At 39.9% G+C, this 17,678-nt stretch overlaps 1 protein-coding gene across 1 annotated transcript; it reads left to right on the forward strand.

The window, feature by feature from the left end:
- Positions 1-780: 780 nt before the first annotated feature.
- Positions 781-15,712, forward strand: LOC308105440 (uncharacterized protein). Its single transcript, XM_080456163.1, has 16 exons — positions 781-1,040; positions 3,333-4,485; positions 4,987-5,162; positions 5,923-6,128; positions 7,090-7,360; positions 7,837-7,926; positions 8,014-8,172; positions 8,256-8,402; positions 8,737-8,973; positions 9,361-9,510; positions 9,632-9,875; positions 10,787-11,074; positions 11,839-12,066; positions 12,150-12,281; positions 13,455-13,814; positions 14,611-15,712. The coding sequence occupies exons 1-15, from the start codon at positions 921-923 to the stop codon at positions 13,799-13,801; spliced, it is 3,948 nt and encodes a 1,315-aa protein (XP_080312289.1). The 5' UTR covers positions 781-920; the 3' UTR covers positions 13,802-13,814; positions 14,611-15,712.
- Positions 15,713-17,678: the final 1,966 nt, after the last annotated feature.

The raw sequence follows: 17,678 nt of genomic DNA on the forward strand, positions 1-17,678 counted from the left end.
ACTTAGCTCCTTCCGTTGTTGTCGGGTGGAAACCTTGTATGTCCAAAACCGTTACCTTTTTATTAAGACACTCTTGCGTGACAAAATAAGGCATTCATTTACGAAAAAAGTACGGAGATACGAGGTTTTTCCCCTACAACAACTCCTTGGTCGTCGTTTGGGTCGTTTTCAGGGTTGCCAAATTTTGAGAGAGAAATAAGCAACCAGGTCTATGAAAACAAGCCCAAAAGAAGTGACTAGCCACATGAGCACTTTAAACCAAGTATGGGACACGTTGTGAGCTACTGAGCTTGTAGATCTGCTTTTATTATTTTTTACTTTTTTTAATCAAAGAAAATGTGAATAACTTTGAATATTTTTTGAACATTTTAACACCACAAATCTTGTATGGGGGTCTCTGGCATAACATATTTTCAGATGAGGGTCCGCAGACAAATACATATTAATTTGGAGGTCCTTGACATGAAAATGTTTGAGAGCCACTGGTTTAAACAACATTTAGGAAACAAGCCCACATAAGCAACCACACAGAAGGGCTTGTTTCTAAAGTGCAGTTGCTTATTTGGGCTTGTTTCTAAAGTTTAGAAACACAAGCCCAAATAAGCAAATGCACTTTAGAAACAAGCCCAAAAAAAACGCAACTAACCAATATTTACAAGCAACTTTACAGAAAAACAAGCCCTAAGTCGCTCATAATAAGAGGACATGGCAACACTGGTCTTTTTGTTTTTACAGGACGTCATATGGAGGCGACGCGTCGTCTAACAACATAAGCTCGGCTGAAAGTTGGCGCCTATCAGTTTTGCTTGGCGGTTGAACGTCTTCTTGAAAAAGAATCGGTGTTTTCTCCTAATTAAGCTCCCAATTTACATGTGCAGTTAATATTATCAATATTATCATCACCTACTAATACACAGAACATGGAGGAGGAGGATTGTGACAACATTCCACCTGCTGAAGAGAACACGGAGGGTTCTGCCACCGACATGGCATCGACTTCTGATCAGAACATGGAGAGGGATTGCGCAGTGGTGGAAAAAGTACTCACATTTTTTACTTAAGTAAACGTATCAATACTGCAATGTAGAAATACTCTTGTTACAAGTACAGTACTTGAGTAAATGCACTTAGTTACTTTATACCACTGTATATTTTTATGTTGCATAGCCTTGGATCACAAGACGGTCATCTGTCATGGCCGTCTTGGATGATTTTCAAAATGGTGTTTGCACTTTCTCCCTTTTTGGTCCGTACATCTACATAAACATTCATATTTCAAATATAAAGTGCTGACCCCATGGCCACGGATGCTACAATTATGTACGGCCCCTCAGAAGTATCCGTATCTTCCGTATTGTTCAATGAAAAGTATTTAATCCGATCGGTGGCCATTTTGTCATAGTTATAATGTATCAGCGTGCAATACACCTTCCAACCTATAGGGTCGCGCAGAAGCATACGGAGAAAATGGCTGCCGATCGGATTAAAATGCTTTTTATTGAACAATACGGAAGATACGGGTACTTCTGAGGGTTCCTACATAATTGTAGCATCCGTGGCCATGGGGCAAGCACTTTATATTTGAAATATGAACGTTTATGTAGATGCACGGACCAAAAAGGGAGAAAGTACAAACACTATATTGAAAAAAGTCCAAGACGGCCATTCTTTGACGCACACGCGCACGCGCACGCACGCACACACACACTCACGAGTATTTAGGGGCTTGGGGCCGAATCCGCCATTCCTTCACCGGGTGAAACAACACAGCTTTCACCATTGGAATTGCATTACGGAACGCACACAGAACGCACACATTGTTATATTTTATGGGTTTATTTCGTCATAGCGCAACACAATGTGAAGTATTGTTGTGGAGGTATTTGCAGCAACCACCGTTCTTGTGAAAAATGTAAACGGAACCGCCACATTTTCTAAACGTTCCAAGGGAATAACGTGGTGACATTGATCCACTTCCCCTATTCGCTCATACTAGGACATGACATATGTGAAGGCAGAAGAATATCATTATGATGACCGTCTTTTGATCCAAGGCTACATGAGACCCAGCATTTTTTTGGTGCACTGTAGTGCACATCAGTTTTCGCTCAGTTCCTCTAATACTATACATGTTCCTTACAGAGGACAATCGTAGCTTTCCAATGATGTATCATGTGTGGGTGTGGCCATGCCAACTAGACTTTTACCTGTCTTGTAACACAGTAGTTCTCAACCACATGATTTGACAGTAAAGTGTCAATTTAAGGACTTTAAAGACATTTTTAATACCAAAAAACTGTAATATTTGATCTGAAAAATACCATTACTGCATCAAAAGTAAGCAACAAACTATACACTATAAAAACTGGTTAAACACTGGTTAAAATTTGTCAAATATAAGAAAGAAGTTGTGAAAGTTGTGAAAATAGCCCTTGCGAGGCGTTGTGAGCTTGTAGATCGTCTATTTTCACTATATGTATTTGTGGAATTGAGTCAAACAAAATATAATGCCTCAACTCTTACAATTCCAAGTGCTTGTCAGGGTGGGGGGTCCCCTGTTCAAATATGATTATTTTGGGGGGTGGCGGCCTCAAGAGGTTGACAACCACTGTTGTAACACCCCGATCCCCCACGCATGATGTATAATAATACGTAAAGCTTGTCCTCTGTAAGGAACATCAGGACTCAATAGAATCACCTGTAGTATCAGAGGAATTACCGTATTTTCCGCAATATAAGGCGCACCGTCAGTGCGCCTTATAGTGTGGCTGCGCCTTATAATCCGATGCGCCTTATATATGTATCAATATTGGTTCCCTTGGTTTCCGCACTATAAGCCGCACCGTCAGTGCGCCTTATAGTGCGGATGCGCCTTATAATGCGGTGCGCCCTATATATGAAAATAATACATTTATTGAAGGTGCGCCTTATACTCAGATGCGCCTTATAGTGCGGAAAATACGGGTAAGCAAAAAACTGAGTGCACAAAAAGAATAGCTGGGCCCATATATATTTTCTGATGTGTTTGCCACCTTATTGATGATGTTGCCTTGACTTTGATGTCTCTCCATCATGCTGTATCTATGGTACTTTCTCCCCCCCTTGCCCTATAATCAGTTTTAACTGCTGTCTTTGGCACGTATAGGTTATTCTTATTATGTGCTTTGTATAGAAATGTATTGTTAACTTATTGACTGTTAAATGTGAGAGGACCTCAATAGAAACAAGTCTCAATACTTTATTGTGTAATCCTCGAACTTTGGTTTTGCTTTTGAAAATAAATAAAATCTAAATCTTCTGTTCTCTTCTCTTCTCTTCTCTTCTCTGAACAGAACATGGAGGAGGATTGTGGCAACAACATGCCATCTATTTCTGAACAAAACATGGAGGTTTCTGTCAACATAGCATCTACTTCTGAACAAAACATGGAGGAGGATTGTGTCGACAGCACAGTATCTACTTCTGAGCAGAACATGGACTTGGGTTCCGGTTCTGACCTGGAACGCTGCAGCAACTGCAAAGCGGGGCTCAACTACAACGAGAAAGAGGGGTGCGTGAGCAAAGTGAGAATATCAACGCTCATCGACGCGAAGACTTCGAAAATACTGTTCCCTCATCTTCCGGCATCAGACTTTCTATGCACAGAGTGCGTCACAATGGTCAAATCAAAGACAAAGTTCAACGGCTTCAACAAAAGGCGCACATGGGCCGGGAGTGGTTCTTCTTCTGTCGACAGTACACCACCTCCATCTAAACAAGACAAGACGAAGGGTACTGTGGGTGGTGGTGGGGTTCCATCGCTGCATCCTGCACCTACATCTACACAGAACACAGAGGGTTCAAAGGGTCCAAAAAGACCGAACATGAGCAGAGATACTGTCTTCGGACCATCTGCTTCTATGCTGAAAATGGCAGGTTCTGTCAAGAAACCACCAAAGCAGAACAAGGGAAATTCTGTCAAGGCATCATCTACTTCTAAACCGAACGTGAAAGGGACTGTCAAGGTACCACCTGCTTTTAAACCACCGAAGGGTTCTCTACAATATATTGCCGTTCCCAGGCATGCATTGCATTTGCCTACTGTGCTACCTACCAATTGGAACGTGAGAGATTCTGCCAACAACAACGACAGGCCATGTCCGTCCGAAGAGAATGCGGAGGATTCCGGTTCTAAGATTATTAGATGCAGTCTCTGCAAAAAAGAACTCCACTACGACGCACACAAATCCCTGCCGAGAATAAGAATATCTAAGCTGGTTGATTTGAAGACTGCGCAAGTACTGTTGCCCCATCTTTCACCGGAGGAGTTCATATGTAGAGATCCATGCCAAAAGTGGGTACATTCAAAAACAAAGAAATCTAGATGCAAAAGTAAGCGCACCTGGACCGGTTTTTCTATGACAAAATACCCTCTGCCTCAAGTGCCTCGCAAAATAATGAGGATGGATCTTGGCTCTACAAAGGGATACAAACGCAAACACGAAGGTGGTTATTATTATTATTATCAATAATGATAAAGAATATATATATATATATGTAGATATATATATGTAGATATATATATGTAGATATATATATATATATATATATATATATATAATATTATTTTTTTTTTAACGAAATAACAGATTACAGTAACAATGTATGTGCTTTTTTTGGTCAGTCTTCTTAACCACATAAACCCTGGACTAGAGTCCTCATTATTATTATTTTCAAAAATAGCAGATTGACAAGCTCACAACGTGTTCTGAGTGTCGATCTATTTGACGTACGACCAATTATGTAGGGCTTAAGACAGTTAAGAGGTTAACTTTTTTAATTGTCCACTTAGACCCAAAATAAATGCATTATGCATTTTGAATTTACCAGCCGTACAAATGACTTTTAAAGGATTTGAATACAATTTTCCAGTTTATAAAGAAGAGTAATTCTTTCCCCCTTTCATGCCATTTTCCCCCTTTCACGCCATTCATTTTATCTTTCCAGTGTCCACATCAGATGGTCCATCTCCAGCGCCCAAGACTAAGAAGGTGACGAACGTCAACAAAGCAATTGGCTATTTAAGAAATCGACAATATGTTTCTGCAATAAGACGACTGCTGGAAGTTCCAGCTGCTACTGCCGCTTTCAACAAAGTGTGCCAAGAAATCATACGCAAAGAGGTAGGGTTGTCACGATCGTGACATCAAATAATTGTGATTAATGATTTAATTGTGTTTTTGGCATTTGGCAAGTCCAACTGTCATTATGGCATAGAGAGTCAAACTGTAACACTTTGAAGGGAGCCTTTTAAATTTTTTTATGAACCCAGGGACATTTTGTGTTTTTACTGTGATAAAAGATCACATCTTCTATGCCCTCTCATCCCTAGACATGGGGTATCAATTCTTAGATACAGGGTTCCATGGTCATGACATCCCTGGAAATATTTAGAAATTTGAAAAAACGTTTTCCAGGCCTGAAAAAGTTTTGGAATGAATCGAATGTTTTGGAAAATGTCTGGACGTTTGTTTTTGCCTTTTGATTTTGTTGTATGTAAAATGTGGTGCTGAGCAGTGTAAGTCCTAATCCTGCGTGAGTCCTAATGTATACTGGATGTCATGTGACAAAAGTAATAGATCTACAAGCTACAACAACACGTTGCACCATGATATAGTGTTATCTTTTAGATCTGTTGTTCGCTCAAGTGTGTCTTGGGTCATTGATAGCACACTGGTGTAAGAGCCTTATTTTGCACCATATGATTGCTATAGGCCTGGAAATGGGGTAAAATACTTTGGAAAAGTGTTAAAAATCCCTGTCCCTGTTAAACCCTGTAGATACTGGCCCCCCCAAATATTAATCTTAACATTGAAATGATGTCATTATCTTAAAAGAAAGCTGTATGCATGTATTGATTGTTTTTTAAATATTTTTTTACAGCGTATTCAGTTGGCCAGAGATAAGGAGGGACCTTTCAGGAAGCAACTCACATCTGAAAACCTGTCCTCATTTTCTTGGAAGAAGACAAATGCATGGATTGAGGAAAAGGCACCTCTTACTCTTAAATGCCTGCAAGGGATGTTCCCACAGGCACAGAAAATCACAGGACAATATGTGGACCATAATATTAAAGAAGAAACACGGAGGTGTGTAACCCTCTTAATGACATGATCATTTTTAGATTTGTGTATTTTAGAAGAAAGGAAGAACTCTCAAATCCCTTTAAGATGCTCCAACTTTATTCCAAACGTACTTATTATATTCCAAACTAAACAACATTTCGACCTTGCAGTCTTTTTCAGGTTAAAGTGTTTATATACTTTATACTCCTAAAGCTGAATTCTTATGCCACAAGGCAAAGCCATGACGCATAACCCTGCTGCCCTGGCCTTGGAGTGAACTGCTTCAAGTTATGAACATGGAATTGTTAAGAAAGTCCTAAAATAAAACTACAATAGAATAATTCTAGTTATTATACCACAGTCAGTTCAACCTTGCATTGTGATTGGCTGAGTGACAGTACTGTATCGCCCTATAACTGCACTCTGAACACATACCTACTCGTCACCTAACAACTGCTACTGCCAGCCTTTAGTAACAAACAGCTATTTGCTTTCTTCACATTCTAGTCATAAATATTAACTGGAGCGAAGGATATGATGGTTGGCATTTTTGGCAAAACCAATTCGTAGCCAACCGGGATGGAATTTGAAAAATCCGACAGATAGTCTTTCTTTTCCTTTTGTCTTTTTGGCCTTTATTGATAGTATACAGACAGGAAAGGGGGAGAGAGAGATGGGGAGTGACACGCAGCAATTGTCCACAAGTCCAATCGGAACTCGAACCCACAGATACTGTCTTGATCACTAGTGGTGGAGATGGGGATTTATTTCACAATTTTGCTATGCATTTTAATTGTATTATGTTAAAAAGCAAGAATCCAATAGTATTTCACTTCCACTGTAAAAAGAAACGTTCTAATAATCACGTCAGATTTAAAGGAGCGTAGCGCTAACTTTTGAGATTGTCTTTCTAATAATCACCAGTTAGTACTTATACCATAAAAGGAACATGAAGCTAACTATGTATTTTAATGTTGGAGTGTAGGGCCATGACTGAAGAGGAAGCTCAACAGCTGGTGGATAAGAGGATTGCAATGGCCACGTCTATCGCTCTATTCACCGGCAGCAACAGAACACAATCATTTGTCCAGTCTCTTATTGGTGTTGAGATGTGGAGGGAAGGTTGTCCTCAAAAGATGTTCAAGATCATGAATAGCCTTGGCGTCTCCCAGTCCAGAGTCCAGTCAAGGCAACACATTGTCAGACTCCAAGATGACCACGATAAAGAGCTTAAGCTGTGGAAAGGACAGATTGAGGTGAGTATATAGGGGGGGCAATATATATTGTATATCTCTGCTGTCGGGCAGAAACCAGCTATGTCCAAAATATTCACTTTAAGGAAAAAAAAAAAGAAAAAAGCAGGGTCATGTTTTTAGACAAACACAATACTGCCTCATCAAAGTTGGTATGATGACTTTATACATCGTCAGATACTTGAATGTGTCTTTCCGTCTGACTTCGTCGTTCTAATCAATGATGGAAAAAACTCCAATCTCCAAAGTGGGAGTTAGGTGGTTTGACCGACAGTTTTTATCAATATTTGTAAAACCCACACACAGACGTAAAGGGTGTTCAATAGCACTGATTTATAAAAAAGTTAAAAAATGGAGATGGCTTTTTTTTTGCCCAACAGCAATGATATTTTATATATAGATAGCTTGCTTGATGGTGTGATTCAAATTGAATAATTGTTTTCATTAAACACCTGTCCATTCATCTCCATTATGTTTAGAAAGAACTAAAGATACCAAAGAGGACAATTGCATTCAAAAGTCTAGCCAATCGAGTTCCAGCCTACTCTCTCACTTGGGACCGAGTCAAGGTATTACTTTTACGTCATATTGGGTTATTACCGTTTTGTTGAATGAATTCTTCCCTAGCAATCAAACCTCATGTCTTCCCATAACAGATAACATCCCAGGCCAAGCATGAACGTCTAGGAGGAAACAAGCCCACGATTTGGGCATTTCGCTTTGCCCATAGGAACCGCATACCTTTCAGCGTTCTACAAGGGCCTCCGAAAAAGGCAGTTGAGGTGTCACCAAGCAGCATCCTCCCATCCAAACAGGTACGCATCCTTTAAAGAAAACATACACATGACCACCAGCCTACTGTAAACAACAAATATGATATTTTCTTTTTTTATGTTAGACATATGAGGCACTGCGGCAGCGCATGAAGACAATTGTGATGCGCATAATTGTTGACAACCTCACAGCCCTGGAAGGATTGAGAAGCAAGGTTGTATGGCACATTCCCCACTTATACTCCAAGCAGATGAAGGAGAAGAGCAATGTTGTAAGTCGGCACGTACAAATGTACAATCACTCATATTACTAACACAGCAAATCCCGTGGAAATCCAGCCTATATTTCTTTAGATGCCGTATGTTGTGTGGGACCAAATTGTTGGACTGGGTTTTCTGGGTTCTATGCTCCTCGCTTACAACTCACTTACAACCCTAAAGTAAGCGGGGAACATAGAACCCGGGGAACATAGCGATGGACTGATGCCACCCACCAGCTGACAGACTGGGCCCTTTTAGACTAGTGAGGCTAAAGATAGTGAAATTCCCCCCAAAAGAACTATGCCTTTAAATTTCTCTAATGGGCCGTTTTTCTTTTTTTTAAAGGTCAATCTTGGTGCAGTCCCTGTGGACTCGAGCACAACGGAAGGAGATACTGAGATAATGGACGGCCTTATTGAATATGTTCCAACATTGTCGGAGAAACCCCACGAAGTGTTGTGCTGTTCAGACGGCCTAAACATTGACACGACGGAGGAGCCCAGTGAATCAACAGCCAAACCGACATTTGAAGGGCTTGTGGATGCGCCACCAGAATGTCACAAGGAATCCCTGTGTTACCAGGTGACAAACTAAGGGTTTGAGTTGTATAAATGAAGAATTAATTAACTATCACATAACTTATCTAATAATGAGGGCCCTCAGGTGGTGTAGGGTACGTGTAAAGTCTAGTCTAGGGGTTTGAATCCACCACGGTCCACGGTTTATCCCACTAGGCAGAGTGTATATACAAAATTGGCCATGTTCATGGGTGGGAAGGTGGGAGGGTGATGTTTTTCACTGTGCTATTGGCTGCTATGGGGGCTCCTCGGTGGCGGGTGAGCCAGTAGGTTAAAACAGCAGTGGCGGCACAGAAGGGAGGATCAAAAAGAGTGTAAAAATAACTGGGTACACAAAAGAAAAGTTGTCTAGTTTTGGCAATTATATTTATCGTCATCTCTTGAACCACAGGACATTATGCAAATGCTGTTCAGTGAGAAGAGCCTGGAGGCTCGAGGATCTCTGTCCCAGCTCAAATCAGTGTTTGCAGTGAGAGGCACGTGTATTGAAGGGAAATGCAAGGAAACAATCCAACGTGTCTGGGATTTGGATTTCATCACGGTAATATTCAGAAAATGTGCATTGCTTTAACTTTCCTCATATGCATATAATGTTTCAATGCATGTTCTGCAATACACATCAGCTAAACCAAAAACTAATGTTTTTTTTGTTCCCTACAAAGTTTGCGACTTCCGCTTACATCACTTTATACGCTGCTACCGAGTGCAACCTTGACGCTGTTGATCAGCAGCAGCCTTCAGACTTACCCACAGATGCTCAGGCCCAAATGGAGTGGCTTAGTGGACTCTCACACAGACTGGTGGACTTGGTGTGGATGCCACCACCTCAAGAAGACATAAATACTGCTGCTGCCACTGCATGTCTCTCTGAAGTAGAGAGGAACGAAGTCTGTTTCTGTGGAGAAGGTAGGCAAATAAGAGCATGCTTTAAGTTATTTAAAAAAAGGTCCAATCTAGATGCTTCAGATGATACAGACCTACAGTATATTAAACAAACCCTTCATAAATGAACAGCTTAGTAACTTACAATTACTAATTTCCAGTCTGGAAGTGCAAGGAAACAATCCAACGTTTGGATCCAATTGTGTGAACATCTTGCCACCAGTGCTGCACTGAAGGCCATGAGGGAGAAAACTGAATTGGTTTAAAAAACAGTCCGTTTAACACGTAATTTGCAAGGCAGGTCCATGGGATATGCATGAACATAAATAGGCAAAAATCTATTTTGAAATAAATAAAATAAAACAAATTTGTGATGAATTCACTTAAAATTGGTCAAGGCAACCAACAACATGACTGTAAACATATTTACCCAGTTCTGTAGTCATACTTTGATATTAGAAAATAGGTGCCGTTTCAACTTTTGTCCAAATCAAACACTTGGTTTCCCTTAATCCCTTACGTGTGCAAGGAGAAAATCTTAACTAAATTGAACGTAAATAAGTGCAGCACTGTGATCAATTTGTCCTGCAGAGGTGGCACTTGGTCCGGAATGTACATCCGATTCTGGACATATAGACAATCAAGCCTCCAGGATAATAAAAAAATCCCCATTTTTTTTGTCATTCTATGGAACCCGGTCCATTACGGCCATGTAGCAAAATCATTTTTATTAATTTGTTTTTCTTCCGTATATCATGGTTTTAAATGGTCTTTTATGTCAGTTTTTGAATGCCTTTTTATGCCTTTTACATAGTACCTTGAATTGCCTTGAATGTATAGTGCTATACAAATAAACTTGTCTTGCCTTAGATTTCAGATAGTTGAGTGATTGTATATCATGATTCATAATTAAATCTCTGTCTACTTCATTTTAGAAAAAACTGGTGAAAAATTAGTGCAGTGCTGCAGCAACCTTTGTGGAGGTGTGTGGTTCCATGAAGGTTGTGCACCGATAGACCCAACAACCGATCCGACCGTCACTCAGGATTGGTTCTGCAGCCCAGCTTGTCAAGGAGATGGCACCTACATATACTGTCACTGTAAAGAGCAACGAGGGGGACAGATGGTACAGTGTGCACTCATGGACCAGTGCAGAAGACATGAGTGGTACCACAAGGACTGTCTGAGTCTGTCAGACCAAGACAATGCTGTCTCTGAGGAGTGTAAGAAATAACTTGTTGTCCTTTCCAATGTCCTGTAGTGTTGTCCACCTAGACTCCTAGACTAGAATAATCTGTGACTTGTAACTTGTTTTTGACTCTGGACATATCAACAATCAAGCCTCCAGGATAAAAAAAAAACTGACCTCAGACCTGGAGGTTTTATGACTGGGACCCGAGTCCCACTTTGACTTTTATGAATTAAAAAGTAATACAAATGCATGTAAAAAAATAAGCTATTGTCTACTAAAAATAGAATGAAACTAGAATTACCTGAAGTAATTGATGTGATAATGATCACCACCGGTAGGGGGACAAAGTGTGAATTAAGAGTCGCATGATATATTTTCACACTATGCAGCATAAGCTACTCGTAAACAAGAGTTTAGACTGGTGATGGAGGGACTTAGACTTGAGTTCTGGAGACTTGAGTTGGACTTGTGGTTAATTGACTTCACTACAAAACTGCTAACCAGTTAAATCTAACAAATATATTGTCGCTATTGGGCAGAAACCGCTTACAGTATATCCAAAACCGTTACTTTTCAGGAAATGGAACAAAACCTTTCAGAAACTGAAAATAGTTTCACCACCTTTTGCTTTAAACTCTTGTACGACGGAGTAGGCCATGAAGTGTTGAAAAAACATAAAAAGTTGAAATATGGAGATACAAGGTTTCTGCCCGACAGCGACGATATATTCCAAAGTGCATTTGAAATATAATGTGCTTTACAAAATGCTTGATACTGTTTCTTTCCCCATTACAGCTACATGGTACTGTTCAGAGATGTGCTTCATTGCGTCCGATGCAGACGACCATGTGCTCAACTACACAAAGGCTCTTGTGTGGGAGGGGCTTTATAACATGGCAAGACGAGATGCTATCAAAGAGGGTGATGGAGAAGCCATGACAGACTTCTGGAAAATGGACATGGTTCTGTTCTGGGCCAGAAAACACCTCAAGGATTTTACCGCCTGCCATCGATTGCTCACCGGTATGTGAAATGTAATGTGTTGCTATGGACATTCTGTCACTGTTATACCAATGTCATTAATCAAGTGCATCTTGTTTGAATAGGGATCGAAGGATTCTACCCAGAGCACATTAGACAAGACCTGAAGTGGAACCGTGTGGCAAACCTTGAAGGCAAACCTGGATGCAACATCAGCTTGGATTTAGTCAATGAATTCATGAATATCGAATTCAAAGGTATGTTACTGAACTTATATTGGCTAAATAATTTCACAGTTACGGTATGTAATTCTTTGAGTGACAAATTTGACATACCGGTAGTTCTCATCCTGTTTATGTCAAGGCTTTGCATTATGACACAAACCCTTGTTTACTAAGACATTGGTTGTGTCCGAATTCAGTCACTCATACGCTACTCCATATATAGTGAGTCAGATGTAGAGGACTACTGTATATAGAGAACTCATCGACGAAGAAAAAAAAAAAAAACATTTTGGACAGGACTCTGATCCCTGTTGGAGTGATAAATAAGAAGAACATTCCGTTATACACTGTTCTGATTTATAGTTATTATCATTACATATTATATATTAATATGTAATTAGTCTATATATGATTTTTGTACGATGGTTCGCTCTCGTTCTTCTGTGACAGGCACTGCCATCGTTTTTTCCTTTCAGCCGAACCTGCCCAATGCATTGTGGGATTGGTAGAGTTTAGTTACTGACTATCGTCTGTACCCTAGATTTCACGGTGCACTGAGGGATAAAATGAGTCCACTATGTAGGGTGAAATGATGGTCACTATACATTCCGACGCTACTTCAAAATGGTGTAATCACTATATAGTGCACTATATATATAGCCTGACACTCAGCCTGAATTTTCATTTCGTTTCACTCCATTATTCAGTCTGAAAGCCCTCTCAATGCAGCGGAGTTCTGAGATGGGGGCGTGGCCAAAGTGGGACTCCACTATGAACCAACGCGATTGGTTCATACTGGATTGTCCCGATCCCGATTCGTCGTACAGATTTTCAACCGAGAAACACCCGCCTTCGAAAGCGTCACCAGACCCTGAATGCTAGGCAAAGGATTCAGGGGGTGGAGCCAGGCTACTATATATAGGCAGTAGGGAATGATTTCGGACACAGCTATGGTCTGAAGCCCTCCCTTCTGAGGAGATTTCTATTGTTAAAAAACATATATTCCAGAATTCCATAACTGTCTGGAATTAAGAGTAAATAGTGGAGAAAGGGCTACATATAGTCAATCATATAGAAGCATTGCAATGGTTCGTGAAATAAAAGTATAATTAATTTTCACAGAGGCCCCATTAATACAACCTTAAGGGTCCCTTGAGGTTCAGACCCTGATGTGACATACTGAGCTGTAATTCTGTATTTTTTTAGAGTCCTTGGGACGTGTGAGCGACCACTACACCAATGAAAGGATGGAGCTCTGTGGAATGATGGCAGGAGCAATTGGAAGCAAGGCGAATCGGCTTCTCATCACGCTAGGAGCAGGGAACGGCAGCGGCCTCGCAACATCCCTGGCATCATCACACGTCTACAAGAGAAGTAGACAAGCTGACATTGCTAAGTTTGTGGCCGAGTATAAGAAGGACCATCTCTTCAGGTACATTCCTGGGAGAGCACACGAGGGCTTTGAGAAGTTCACTTACCAGCAGAAAATCAAAACCCCCAAGAAGATGGGGAAGATGATGAGGAATCTGGCTCAGGACATGGACCAACAGTGACAGATGAAAATAAGTGAGTGCCACAGTTAACATTGCATTTAGGGTTGGGAAGTGTATTAATACGTTAAAGTAGAACATTTCATACATCAAGTGCAGTTCAATGCGCTTCACAGAAGAGGTTAAAATAAAGGATAATAAAAACAAATAAACAAGTACATAAATAGATACAAATACAAATGTATAAAAGCACATTAGAATAAAAAGTTAAGTTAAAGCAATGCTAAAAAGGTGTGTCTTAAGATTTTATTACCATCATTAGCACACATAGTGTGGCTCCAAGTCACCATTTATACTTGGACACATACATTATTGCAATCAGATACAGCAAAACACAGGCAAATATTGTGAAAAATGTACCCATGACATTAGGCAGATGGCAGGCGCAATTCATGGTGCTGTCAGCTGCTATAATCCAATCTTGGAGAATTCATCACCCCTCAGTTTTATTGTACCACAGTGGTTCTCAAACATTTTCATGTCAAGGACCTCCAACTTGTTATGCATTTGGAAATATTTTGTGCCAGGGACCCCAATAAGAGAACATTTGTGTTCAAATTTTCTAATTTATTCCAAACTCTTCACAATATTTTGAGAATAGTAGATGGTTGCAAAAAATAAGGAAAAGTTGATGCTATATTAACACTTTTTGCTGGGAACCGCCTCAAAGGCCTCTGGGGTCCCCAATCCCCACTTTGAGAACCACTGTTGTACTGCATGAAATCCTATACTTATATGTTGAAACACAATGGACTTCATCCACATCTAAAAGGCCTCTTTTGTACTTTTTTCTCTTCTGTTTTTTTAACCAGGACCACCATTGATCAATCAATAGACTCTTGAGGCACAAAGACGTGTCATCTCTCCTTCAAGGATGCCTGTTTGACCACATATACACAATGGACCAGTTATCTGATGGCAAATGACCCTTTGTCAAGTCCTGCCCGTGATCCCGCCCCTCTTCGTGCCCATTGGTTTCTGTTGCTTGGTTGGATAAAAGACCTCTTTCCATCCACTACCATTGAATTCTTTTTTTTCTCCTTTCTTTTTTTCAGTTGTCTAGTATTTTTTAATTTTTTGAAATGTTTATCCCTCAATTGTTTTTAACCCATTTTTTCACCCAGTGTCAATTGCCTAAGCTGTAGTCGTGGGCGCAACTGTCTCTTATTTTTATCTATAGTATTCAAAAAATTATATTAAACTTGGCCTCAGTAAAAAGGAACATCTTTGGTGCAGTATACCTGGGCATTAAGTTGTTTTGTTTAGGGTTTTTTTTTCATGCAAACTCAGCATAAACAACCAGAAGGAGACGGTGGTTGGTTGGTCAGGGACAAATCAGAGGGCTGACAAATGGGTCAAAATGTTATATTTTGTGATTTATTAAGGGGGGAAAAAACCTTAAGCTGACTTTGTAGTTTGTTTTCTTGGTCAACTACAGCAGGGTAAAAACATGGCAAGCTGCATAAGGCTGACCCTATAGTACATAGTGATGTAAGCAACACTGCAGCTAATCAAATGAACAATGGATGTGTTAGATTTAGGTTGGCTACTATTTATGGTATTGGCACACCCATGGCTCTGGGCACACCTCTAACACACCTGTCCCATTATTCATTTTATTAGCTGCATCTGTCTTTCTTACTAACCTTCCATGTTTTTAATCTGCTGTACTTTTTGACCTGAATCGGGGGAAGGAACTACAAAATCTTTTCTTTTTTTCCAAATTCTTGCCAAGATTTATACATTTTTCTTTTTCATTGTGATGTTGATATTTCTCAGCAAAGCAAGTCATTCTGCTTGCATAAGTTCAGTTGATCTGTTGTATATATTTTTTGGTCATACACAAAATGTGATATTGATATTTTTCATTAGAAAGCATTTCATTCTGCATAACAAAATAAAAATTCGAAAAAATAAAAAGTAATTTAAAATCGTATGAGTCAAATTTATATAATGCCTAAGTTAAAACGTATCACGCACTTACATTATTGAATATTTTGTCTTGGCATATAGAAATAGTTACTTTGGTTGGTCACTCTCTGACTGTTAATGACTATAGCATGTGAGATAACATGACTTGTCCTTTTAAAAAAGGGTTTTAATACCTGATGTAAACCTGTTGGCTAAAGCTGCAATCCATAACTTAAATGTCTTATGTCTCACATGAGAGACCACTCTTTCCAGAGAGAGAGATTATGACCTTCGTGCAGTACCTCCAGTCAACCAGTAGGTGTCCCACCTGACAAATAGAAGGGAGGCCACCTCCAACCACTGCAGATGTACTAGTTATATTGTATTAACATAGGCTACTCTACCATGCAAAACAAAAATGTATTCATTAAAATAACTTCTGGATTGCAGCTTTATCAACCTATTGTGGCAATGTGGTTTATTCTTGGCGGTAAACTGACTGACTTGCCAAAAAGACATAAGCCAGATCTCAAAACTCAAATCTCTGCCTCCTCCTGCTCTGTCCTCCAGCATGGAATTCACGGTGAAATTGGTGACCTGCCGAAACATGACCATCTTGTGGTCAAGTGATGTACGTTCAGACATTCTTATGTGAAGTCCACAAGATGAATACATAATTCACAATATTGAGAACCTTTGATAGAATATTGAAAGACTATTTTGCTTTTTTTGACTATCAAGTGCAGCAGGCAACAGGCCTGCTACTAGGCTAAAAGATGACCTAAGCATTATCATGTAAAATGATGAACCAAAGAAGCCAGAGGGAGGATATCAAAAGGAGAGGCATGGACACCCCAGCAAATCAAACCCTGTCTAAAACTCTTAAGGCCAGACCGCACCAATGCAACTAGTCGCAACTCCTTGCAACATAACAGTTTTAAGGCCAGTCCCCACCAATGCAACTACTTGCAACTGCCATTGGGGATAATGGTTGCATGTAGTTGCATGTTGCAAGGAGTTGCATTAGTGTGGACTGGCCTTAAGTAGGATAAGAACTAATGGAGGAACTTGACAATAGGTGCTAATCACATACAGTGTGGTGACAACATTAAGTCAAAGACTCTATTTTGTAAGACAAGAGTGAGATATTCTGTATGGTTACAGATAGAAACGAGAAAGTAATTTAAAAAAGGCAGTTGCCTGTGATTGATAGACTTTTGTGGATCCTTTTCTGGATGTCTTTAGTGTGCTGGTCAAAGCTGAGTATTTTTCAGTGTCACTACGAGGTATTTGAAACTGTCATAATTTCTACTGTTTTGATATGATGCTGAGGTGAAGTGGAGCCAATTAATTATTTCCCTTCAGGTCAAGAGGTTTGAGTTCATTTCCTGGCCGGAGGCCTTCATTAGGGTCCACTGCACTCCAGTGGACGCGTATGTCACCCTTTTCAAAACTCCTGACTATGGATTAATAAAAGACGCCTTATTTTTTCCACTGTGATGCCTATAAAGGAAATTAACTTAGAACTATTGTCCTTAAACTAAACCCTTTCCAAAAAGCACCTGTTTTCAGTTTGACATAATTACGGACCCACGCAGCGTTTCTTCATCTATTATTTTTACATTATTTCCTCTTGTCAGAGTGATTGTCTGTGAGTAGGACAAGAATGGCTGTGTCATCTGAGTGAGGTAGGTAGGGATGTGTGACAGTGGTGTAATGTGTCACTTTCCATGTGACAAATTAGTAGAAGATGTTAATGGTGCTGTAAGTGTTATTTATTTGGTTGAACTTAGCTATAGAAATCATTGCTCTAAATCTAAAGAACGTATGTGCAGTAACAGGGTGAAGCTCTTTACTAAATAGAGATTAAAGAGTACCCATTTATCAGCTTCAGTTTTATAGTGTTCCATTTCCAATGTTGTTCCAATTTCACATGTTTATCCTGTATGAGTTCTCTTTCCTGATTGGA

Source organism: Gymnoscopelus braueri (genome assembly GCF_963280865.1).
Source record: "Gymnoscopelus braueri genome assembly, chromosome: 17".
Lineage (NCBI taxonomy): Eukaryota > Metazoa > Chordata > Actinopteri > Myctophiformes > Myctophidae > Gymnoscopelus > Gymnoscopelus braueri.

Coding starts and splice junctions, on each gene's coding strand:
- LOC308105440 (XM_080456163.1), top strand. CDS start 921: ATGGAGGAGGAGGATTGTGACAACATTCCACCTGCTGAAGAGAACACG. Junction 8,974..9,360: donor AGGAATCCCTGTGTTACCAG/GTGACAAACTAA, acceptor CTTGAACCACAG/GACATTATGCAAATGCTGTT. Junction 12,067..12,149: donor CTGCCATCGATTGCTCACCG/GTATGTGAAATG, acceptor TTGTTTGAATAG/GGATCGAAGGATTCTACCCA.